This window comes from Oncorhynchus clarkii, chromosome 7 (assembly GCF_045791955.1).
Source record: "Oncorhynchus clarkii lewisi isolate Uvic-CL-2024 chromosome 7, UVic_Ocla_1.0, whole genome shotgun sequence".
Classification (NCBI taxonomy): domain Eukaryota; kingdom Metazoa; phylum Chordata; class Actinopteri; order Salmoniformes; family Salmonidae; genus Oncorhynchus; species Oncorhynchus clarkii.
The window spans coordinates 7,856,848-7,867,750 of record NC_092153.1 but is presented as its reverse complement, the minus strand read 5'-3'; the positions used below and the strand labels follow the sequence as shown (position 1 = coordinate 7,867,750).

At 43.8% G+C, this 10,903-nt stretch overlaps 1 protein-coding gene across 4 annotated transcripts; it reads left to right on the top strand.

Moving 5' to 3' along the window:
- The first annotated feature begins 331 nt into the window (after positions 1–331).
- Positions 332–9,002, top strand: LOC139412839 (POU domain, class 2, transcription factor 1-like). Of its 4 annotated transcripts, none has more exons than XM_071159579.1 (13): positions 332–406; positions 3,314–3,376; positions 3,660–3,742; positions 4,384–4,575; positions 4,684–4,792; positions 4,883–4,971; positions 5,101–5,277; positions 5,577–5,718; positions 5,866–6,020; positions 6,198–6,444; positions 7,452–7,686; positions 7,785–7,843; positions 8,073–9,002. In XM_071159579.1, the coding sequence occupies exons 1-13, from the start codon at positions 361–363 to the stop codon at positions 8,339–8,341; spliced, it is 1,866 nt and encodes a 621-aa protein (XP_071015680.1). In that variant the 5' UTR covers positions 332–360; the 3' UTR covers positions 8,342–9,002. The 4 variants fall into 4 exon arrangements, with proteins under 4 accessions (XP_071015680.1, XP_071015677.1, XP_071015679.1 ...); XM_071159576.1 differs by having other exon boundaries at positions 345–406; positions 4,684–4,810; positions 7,785–7,855; XM_071159578.1 differs by having other exon boundaries at positions 356–406; positions 7,785–7,855.
- Positions 9,003–10,903: the final 1,901 nt, after the last annotated feature.

The following is a 10,903-nucleotide window of genomic DNA, read 5'->3' as shown; positions in this document are numbered from 1 at the left end:
CTACTATTCCACTTTGCGAAAGAAAACCATGTCATTACTACTCTCTGCCATGGTTTATTTGTAGTGGTGTTATTGTCTCAATTGATGCCAGGTGAGTGTTAGGCTAGTGACTAGATGAACATGCTAGACGGGCAAAAGTTTTTAAAAAGTATATGCAGAACTGAGCTAGAACAGACGATATCTGTTCTAAAACTAATTGTAGGATTATGTGGTTAGTCGGGTCTAAGTGTTTAAAATCGTGTTTGAGGTTTTTGAAGCGCTGTAGGCCTACTTCCGTCGGTTCTAGCGTGGTCAAATAGTGACGACCTGGGTGGGAGGGCTTCTATAGTTGACTGAATGCATTTGTTTTAAATATTCAATATGGCTGACGGAGGAGTAATGAGCCAATATGAAAGTTCAGGACCAGGTAATCATTACTACATTTTACATATTCATTTGCAGATTATATTTTATTAGGTCTGACTCCGTGACAAATAAACGAAAAGACCAGCACCATATGGTTGCTCTAGTTTACAATCTTACCCGGCGCGTGTAGGAGGAAAAAAGCTGACCAGGATTGTTGTTGTCGTTCGAGGAGAAGACATTCCCTCCTTTGTGTGGTGCGCGTTCCATATTCATAGCCAAAAGTCACAGCGATTTAACATATTTTATCTGTAATCGGCAACGCTGTTGAGTTGTTTGCTCTAGCTATTTAACTCCTTTAATAAAAATTGTAATGGAACATAGCTACAGAAAAAAAGGCAATAGTTAACGAGCTAGCTTCGCTTGCATGGACACTAGCTAGCAAATAGCTAGTGTTTCTTCGTGCTAACTAGCAGCTAGCTACATTTTGCATATTCATTTATCTCAGAAGTATGTTTAGAATTAATTTGAAAGAATCTAGCGAGGATTTGATACAACAATTGCAGTAAATCTAATAATAGTAAATCTATTATTTGCAATGCAGTGGGGGGGTTACCGCTAGGAGGAGATCACTTATTTTCATTACTAGCTGGCTACAGTAACTTGACTGTAGCAATGAACACAGTCAACGTTATGGGTACTGTATCAATGAGATCGCACCAACGAAAAACTATAAAAATCCATGGAAACGTTGACATCTTTATTGCGTAGTTCTCCTAACTTCTCTTCGACATTTGAATGAAAACTTTTTGATAAAATGTTAAACAGCTTGGAGTGGAGTTTGCCACGTACCTGTTCCAGGCCAAGGTCACAGACTAGCTATCAGGTTGAATACTTTTTGTGCAAAGAGGGCTACTGTTCCCAACTGGTTTGTTCTGTTTGCTAGTGAAAGCAGACTGAAATTGAAATGGCCAAGTTTGTCATTGTTTGTGTCTTCCCCGCTAGGCATGCCAGTGGAATAACTTTTATAGTTGTACTAGCTCAGCCTATGTTTTCTGAAGAGTAAATGTGACACAGTTGGGTAAAGAGACCCCTCCCTAGCCACCCCACGGTGTACTAGTAGTACTAGAGGTTGATGGAAGCACAAGGTCTTCTGTGGATCTCATGTAGACTACTCCTCACATAGGCTATCCATCAGTTAGTCTCTTTGAAAACAATCACATTTTTGACTTAGCCTATTCCTTTCACATTTTTCCTTTTACTACCGTCTAGTCCTGTAGTTGTCTACCTGAAGGTAAACGACTTCTGATAGAATGTTACAGTGTCGTAAAGCCCTGCGTCAAGGCCTCCAATGGTCAGGAGGAATCTTATGCAGTATTTTTCAGCTCCAATTTGACAGAATATGATCGATGTTTTGCATATTTTGGATGTCTGTTATTTGAATACGTTGAATTTTCATTTTCTCTGCCATCTCCTCTCTCTGCCCCGTCTCTCCTGTGCGCTCTCTCTCCCTTATCTACTTTGCATTATGCATTTGGGCTTTCAATAACATGAAAGCATAATTCATTGCTAATCTGAAATTCTATTAATTGAATGATTTGCATAATGCATTGTGTGCCAATTAGGTTTATGGAACTCAAAGCTCTTATCCACAACTGTCTGCTGAAGCTCAAACATTTTCAGTGTAGGCCTACAGCCATCAGTCTCGTATACAAATTCAATGTCATATGTTTTGTTTTGGAGATTTGCCATTGAAGAGAAGGCCATGATAAGGGTTTGCGTAGTCCTACACTCACTCACGCCTTCATGTCTTGGATTTGGAAACAAAGTTTACTATCAGTTTGCTATCAAATGGCAAAGTGGGGCCTACAGCTTGGAAGTAATTTATCCCCCTCGCCCTCAAATTATAAGAGTTGCGAGGGAGAGAGTGCGCACAAGAGTGAACTTATTTGGCACATGCCACGTACTCCTTAAAAGCTATCCAATTAATATGCAAATTAGCTAATAAATATTTATAGAGATTTTTTGAATTATGCAGAAAGCTTTCGGAGCTCTGTGTGAAATGAATTGCTCTCCGCAACTTCAAAGCACACGCCTTGGCTTAATGAGAAACGGGGGGCTGAATTTGCATACGGCTCTAATCAGCTGAATACTGATTACGCTGCTTCGTTATGGGCGCTACGCTGCCAGCTGCACTCTTTGTTTCTGTTCCATTCCACAGGGAGGGAGAGAGCGAGAGAGAAAATGAGGAGAAAAAGACAGGAATACTGTTTTGCCACACTCTTGTTGATTTGTTTCAGTGAGAGAGGCGGTGTGCTGAGCAGCTAGTTGTTACAGTGAGAGAGGCGGTGTGCTGAGCAGCTAGTTGTTACAGTGAGAGAGGCGGTGTGCTGAGCAGCTAGTTGTTACAGTGAGATAGGCGGTGTGCTGAGCAGCTAGTTGTTACAGTGAGAGAGGCGGTGTGCCGAGCAGCTAGTTGTTACAGTGAGCGAGAGAGAACACTAGACGGATCTCCTCCTGTTGTGTTCTGTTTAACACACCTGGCTGTGCCAGTCTTCTGGGTTCTGATTGCTCCTGGTCAGTGGGCCCAACTGAGCGGGGTCAGTGCCAGCTGGCCTGGATGGCACGCCGGTGATGCCACAGACTGTGGACTCTGCAATAGCCGGTGAGCAGAGCAGTGTGAGAGATCTGTTCCAATATCCACACTAACATACCACATACCACTTGAATGAAGCAATGTTTTGGGTTTGGATACAGTGCTATTCAATTGGTATGCTAGTAGTATGGGTATTGGACCGCGTGTCATGACAATAGAGTATTCCAGAACACCTGTGATGGTTTGTGGAATTCTACACTTGTTGATCCTTTGAATTTGCCATTTTCTTTTGTTTTCTGAAGGCATAAATTGAATTGTCATGTGTTGTTTCCGAGCTGTCTGGTTTACAAGCTTCTATTTTCCTCTCTGTTTCAGACGCGATAATCAACCTGTCAGTGTCCAGTAAAAGCACCATGGAGAACGGGGACATGGTCAAAGGTGAGTTTCTACAGCCTTTCTTTGACTACAACTAGAGCCTTTAGTATGTCATGGAATATGTGTTTCTTGGATTGAGCTTGGCCGTCTTTATATATTATGGCCTGTTTAATTTCCATCACAGAAAATGTAGTCCTGAACTGACTTGAGGTTTGATGGTGTTGTCCTCGGTGCTGTACTGTGGTAACAGAGTAGTAACAACTTTGAGTCTGTATATTTGGTCCAATGTAAAGATGTATGTTGGAGGATTTTGACTGTGTTGTTCTGACTGACCTCCCGTCTCTAGGCGTGCTGACCAATGGCCGGGACTCTCAGAAGCAGACGGTCATGTCCCTCACCAACGCACAGTCACCGGCTCTGCTGCAACAGGTAACACACACACTCCCACGCATTACTCATATTCTTCTTATTATTTTTTAACAAAAGCCAGAAATGCTAATTTGCATACTTTTAGTCTCTAATACTCTACAAGCCATCAGTCAGTTAGCTCCATAGCCAACATGATGCTAACACCAAGGCAAGACGGATAAGATCCCGTCCCCTTGGCTACTCAAGGGGTCCATTCATTGCGTCCAGTGTTGCCATGGTGACGCCTTTAGCCCGCTACCCTGGCGCCAGCTTGGAACTAGCCGTTAAAATGGAAGTACAGCAGCCTGCTGCCTGGCATGCCTCCTCTCGCTGAAACAAAAAACCAGCGCGCTGTCTGCTGCATGCTAATTAGCCCACTCCAACTGTCGCTTAGAAACAGGTGGGGGTGGATATGCAAATGTATGCCAATTTACATGTGCCTCATAACCAGTCTTTGATTATAATACTCCCACCTTCTCTCTGCAGTCATATCCCCATAGGTTGCACTGGCTTTTTATAATTTAAAAGTAGTAGGGTTTAAGCCACAGATTAAATCTCTGATACACACGTACATGCCCCCTTTTATCTATCTTACTCACACACACACTCTCTCCTTCAATCTCTTCTCTTGTCTCTCTCCCTGTTTGTGTTTGTTTGTGTAGTTGACCTTGTCTCCAGCACAGCAGCAGCTGTTTCTCCAGCAGGCTCAGGCCCAGCTCCTTGCAGCAGCCGTTCAGCAGCACTCCGCCAGCCAGGCCCAGAACAGCAGCACCACGGGGGCCGCCATCTCTGCCTCTGCAGCCACCCCCATCACCACCCAACTACCACTGTCCCAGCCTATACACATCACTCCTGTAAGAGATCTACTGTAGTGTTATATACTCACTCACACACAGTGACTCATACTTGTCTAACACAGGCTCCTCTCTCTCTCTCTCTCTGTCTCTCTGTCTCTCTCTCAGCTCCAGCAGCAGGGCCTGCAGCAGTTTGTGTTGGTCCAGCCAGGTCATTCCATGGCCACCCAGCTACAGCCTCAGTTCTTCATCTCCCAGACTCCACAGGGACAGCCCAGTATGTTTCAGTATCATAGTAAGCTATACACCAGCACTGAAGTAGTTTCATGTTTCAGGACCTTTCACTAAACCATCTCTCATTTGACAGATCTTTTGCAAGCCCAAAATCTTCTCACTCAACTACCTCAGAGCCAAGCCAACCTCCTACAGACTCCAACTATCACAATTGCCCCACAGGTCAGGGGAAACACACTTTTTCACAATAGCCTAATTGTTAGTGGCTGTGGGTTGTTTCAGGACAGGAACACAGACCATGCACATCTCTCTAATCTTCCTCCCTCTATCTTTCTCTCCTATCGCACACAGCCGGCCGCTCCCACGCGGACCGTAACTGCCACCCCTGGCCAGCTCCTCATCCACAGCCAGACCCCGCCCCCTAAGGGTCTGGGCACGCCCACTCTGGAGGATGCCAATGATCTGGAGGAGCTGGAGATTTTCTCCAAGGCCTTCAAACAGAGGAGGATCAGACTGGGCTTCACACAGGTATGGCCCAGGGACTCTGGACTGGTTTCCGCTGTAATACGCTCATAATAGATTCCATTTTATTTTTTGTGTTTGTGATAAATTATTTAATCCAAAACTGATTTTCTTCCCTCCATTATTTTGCCATAGAAACAAGATATGAAAGAGTTCCAGGGATTGCATTTATATTGTACTTGAGCTTTTTTTCCTAAATACTCAGTGCTTCAAACTACATTTTTAAGGAAGGGAACTCACCCTATATACTACCAACCTGGTTGATGTCAGTCTTACTTTCCCTGCCCCCTCTCTTCTCCCTCTAGGGTGACGTGGGGCTGGCCATGGGGAAGCTGTATGGTAATGACTTCAGCCAGACCACCATCTCCCGCTTTGAAGCACTCAACCTGAGCTTCAAGAACATGTGTAAGCTGAAACCGCTGCTGGAGAAGTGGCTCAACGACGCAGGTAGGTCCTCATAAGGGAGGTGTGTGTGTTATTTGTTTACATTTTTAAATGCTGTCATTGTGTACATTTTTATATTTGGGTAGTGTATCTGCGAGTTTTTCTCCCTCTGTGTTTTCTGACCCACTCTCCTTGTCCCCCTGGCTGCAGAGAATGTGAGCTCAGAGTCCAGCCCCAGCCTCAGTCCCCTGGGCTCTGGTCACGGGTCACCCAGCCTGGCGTCTGACCTCAATAGCCGGCGCCGCAAGAAGAGGACCAGCATCGACACCAACATCCGTGTGGCCCTGGAGAAGAGCTTCCTCCAGGTAAGACCTGGTTCTAACAAAGAAGATTGTACCTGTTCAGGCGAGATTTAGATGCCTTTTAGAAGAGCTCGACCCAAATAAGGGATGTTTGACTGTAGTCGGGGTGTCTACAGACCACAGCCAGCACTAGGTGTCTACTTTCCCTCACTGAATCTGGTGCTCTTTGTCCCCTTGCAGCAAAACCAGAAGCCGTCGTCAGACGAGATCTCCCTGATAGCAGACCAGCTGAACATGGAGAAGGAGGTGATCCGGGTGTGGTTCTGTAACCGCCGGCAGAAGGAGAAGAGGATCAACCCTCCCAGCAGCTCAGCTTTCCAGAAGTCCATCTTCTCATCCCCTACTACTGCCAGCCTGGTGAACACTGTACCCCAGACCACTGTGACTGTCACCCCCTCTCTGCCTGTCACCAGCTTCAGCCTCACAGGTACGTGTGTATTTTTCTAGTCTTGGGTGTACTCGTCTGATCTTTCCATTGATAGTTTCTGTGATGGCAAAGCCCAAAGAGGGCTTCACCATCTAGTGGAAGTGTGTCCTCTGCATCTCTATGGGTCCATATACGTGCAGGCTATAACCACAACTGATAGCTGATGTTTGGCTTACATTATATATGGCTAATTAAGCAGCCCATATACTGTATAGTGCAGCACTTTTAGACTGACACAGGAAGGCAGCGCCACTGATTAAAGGAGAAACTAGTGATCAAAGCCGAGGTAGTAAGTAGAGCGAGCTGCTCGCCTTCCTCTCTCCCACAGTCAAACTGAGCTTTTGAGATATTTTTCATGAAAGTAATGCAAAGTAATATAAACCGTTACTTTTGTTAAATGTAATGAGTAATATTACTTTTTCAAGTAACTAATCCCAACACTGATGGGTAGTAGCAGTTCCGCATTAGTTTATCCAGACTAAGATCGTGGGAATTGCCAGGGACCTCACGATACCATATTATCACCATACATAGCATATGTATTGCGTTTCTCAATGTATTGCGATTTGATACTATGATTTTTATTGCGATTTCGATGTTCCAAACATGTTGCTCACCATATGTCTGCTGCAGAGGGATGAGGGAGAGACATGAGAACCGCTGTATCAGTCAGGGAAATAAAAGTGCTGAAAACAAATTGGCTTCCTATTTAAATAGAAGATGGAGAACAAGCATTTCACAACATCTATTAAACATGTGTATGTGACAAACACAATTTGATTTGAAGCTATGAAGGAAAAATCGTGCTGGTAGAGCAAACTAGCGCAAAAAATATATTATCAAAACAATACGATGTGCCGTCAAAAATAATATCCAGACTAACTATTGATAGTTTTTTCCCCTCATCACCGAAGGTGATGCAGACTTGTCTTTTGTCCTGTAGCTATTTATTTGATGTTGATAGTATATTATTTATACGGTGTAATGTTGACCATCCTGTGTTCTAGACAGGACCCTGGTGCCAGCCACCGGCAACACAGCATCCGTCATCTCCAGCACCCCTACAGTCCCCTCTATGTCCCTTACACCCTCTTCCTCCGTGACAACCATGTCACAGCCAGCCGTTACCATGACGCAGGCGGGGCAAATGCTCTACAGCAACGGCGGGGGTCTGGCTGCAATGGCGGCTGCAGCGGCGGGAATCAGCCCGGGTCTCATGCCCTCGTCGCAGTTCAACACAGGGTGAGGCTCACACAGACACAAAGTGCTGTTTCCACTCGGTATCTAAGTGAAAAAGATGTGTTGTCCATTATCACATAAGTGACTCATTGCTCCTCCAGGGGGGCCTTACTGAACCTAACTACTGCAAGTTTTGGAGGAGCGCTAGCCACCATCCAAGGTGTGTTGAGTGGCAAGTACACCCTGCTACTATGCACCTTTATATACATACTTAAATATGCATTTAATGTGTCTTTTCTGGCTTGTTTAAAAGTCACTAGAGCTCTGAAATAGGGTTGTTTTGGTTACAAGAAGGGATGTGGAACCCTTGCTTTCTCTTGTCTTATCAGGGAGAAATGATCCCCAGTCACTATGCTAGTCTAACCTTCCCTCTTCCTCCTTCCTCACAGCTCTGGCCTCCAGCGGGTCCTTCCCCATCACCACCCTGGACGGGAACGGGAATCTGCTATTTGCCAACACCAGCATGTCTGGCTCCGCCCCCAGCATGGTGAACACGCCGCTCTTCCTGAACCCCCAGAGCCTGTCCTTATTGGGTAGTAACCCTGTCAGCTTTATCCCTGCCAGTGCCCTCAGCCTGCAACTCACCGCTGGCACCAACACCATCACCACGGCAACTACACCAGTCAATACCATCGTCAGAGCCTCTAAGGCCCAATGAATGAACTCGCGGGGCGGGTCGCTCCCCATTTCTTCCTCTTCATTGGTTGTTATTTAATCTTTGTTCTTTTTGCTACCACCAAAAAGTTGTTGTTGGAAAAATATTCTTAAGATGTTTTCCTCCCTATCTCTGCCACAAGGGGTCCTAACGGTCCTTTCAAAGATTGATTGAGATTTGGCAATAGAATCTCTTTTTCCTCAGAACTGCTTCTAAAACCAAAAATGTGCGTTTGATTTTATTTTGCTGAGTATTGAATGAAACTGACATGGTTTAACTTCTAGAGGGATTTCATGATGATCTGTGTGTTAGGTTCTCTAATTTAAAGTTTTACTTGAGGGCATGTTGTACAGGCCTGGACCGTTGACATCAGATTTACAACTAAAGATTAGATTTCTCTGCTTGTTTTTCCATGTGACCTAAAATGTTCTTTGTGCGGTTAGTTGTGTGCTCTGATATTTGCCGTTTGTACATTTTTCAAAACTTTTATTAAAAGTTTTGTTGCTTTAACATGTTTTTCAACATAGTACCAACTCTTTAAAAGAATCACTAGGCCGTGAGAGAGCCTGGGTGCAGACTTGCTATGGAAGAGCTTTACTGCAGTCTCTGGGAAGAGTTACAAACAGCGGACTTCAAGAGAACTTGGAATGTCCTTTATCCAACCTTTTATCCAACCAAAAAATATTAGTGTACTAGACTTAGCTCTATATTATCATCACCCTAGTGTAATGTAGCATAGGGATTTATCTAATGGACCTCTCCAGAGCGGGAGAGATTAATGCAATATTTTGAAGGGGACTTTCCAAAGACTAACAAAGATGTTTCTCTCTGATATTCTCCTCCCTTATGCCGAGGTCTATAGAAGACAGGCAGGATACCAAAAAGAGCGTCTGGAGAAGGTAGGGTAAGGTGTCAGTAGTATAGTGGGGTTGCATGGCCCATAGTGAATCTGCCTTGGATTACATGAGTTCAAGAAGGTATTTACAAGAGTAATGATCTTGAGGTAATTCTCAGGACAGCCATTTCCCAGTGAGTCACTGCATGTACAAGTTAAAGAAGATTGTCCAGGTCTGGCCTTCTCTAAGCTTATTCTTTCTCGTAAGACCAAATATGCTGCCACTAGAGCCCCGGGTACTGCATTCAGTACTGACTCAACATAATATATTGAAATACCTCAGCAGCAAGAAAACAATATAGTCAAGCAAAACTGAAACCATAAATTCTAAGAATGTAGAAATGTTGACCTGTCTTTTTGTTGCTTTGCTGTACGTTTGAAATGGTGACGACAGCAGAGAATCATATCTTGATACTCAACATGAGCTGACTCCACATGCACTGTAACTGCAGTGTCCAGTACTACTGCTATTATTATGTCATATATTCATCCAAATGGTACTTTATTCTTGTCTGATCCTACATACCAAAGCATTAGCGTTCTCATTTTGTAGCTGGTTTGATGGGTAGATCTTCTTTTCTTGGTGGTGTGTGTTTGTTCTGGGGGTAAAGCCTTATGGGAAATGTAGTTGTATCTCTGCTTGAGTCTTTTTGTTGTGGGTTTGCTCTGCTATATTGAGAAGTTTTTGAAATATGTATCCGAGGGCCATTTTTACTTTACGTCTAACGCTCGATATCCACATGCAAGTAATATATATACATGAAATATTCCTGTTTTCTATCTGAACTAGTAGGTTCTTGTAATTGAATGTAGTGCATTATCTTTAACATCCTCTGTAGGATAGAAATGTTTAAGTGTGACTCTGGACCAAAGTAAACCACAGGGTGTGGACTGATCTGTTTCTGGCCTGTTGACTTGCAGTTTAATGATTTGATTTGACACCTTAAAATCCATGATTCTTTTGTTTGACCTGGCAACAGATACACATACCAAACTGAGGATATAAACACAAAGTCCAAATGCTTGTTTCCATTATGGTCCTCTTGTAACTAAGGAAATGTACTGCGTTCTGTTTTTTACTTTTGTGTTGTGTGCTGTTTTATCAAAAACATGTAAAGCCAGAAGTTTTCACAATGTGTACTTTTCATGCCTTTATGTTTACATCACAAGGGAGAAAATGTTTTATTTTGTGGCCTTAATGGATGGGATATATGGTATCTGCAGACTACTGCTTGTATGTTAATGCAGGTTAGAAAACCTGTGTAAAACTTTACTGACATCCTAACTGATGGTTCCAGTCTTGGGGGGGACAGGATGTCTAGTGCTGGGTTCATCTGGGACTTTTGGGCCTATTCAACACCAGGAGGCAGCATCTCAAAAGAAACCAAAGACATAACGCTCTACCACACACACACTTAGATCAGTGGTGCTGCTGTCCTTTGTAGTCACTTTACCTGAATGTTGTGCAGTTAGTCATCACATCTCTTACACATTGTCTTAGTTTTATTTGTACGCCAAGTAATGCAGGGGTCGGCAACATACGGTCAGAGGAAAAAAACACTCCAGGAAACGTTTGAACGTTTAAAACTTTAAATTATAATGGACCTTTTACGTTTTAAAATAACTGCCCTTTTTCTGGCACACAAATTGCTTTTGCCCGAACAAATCGG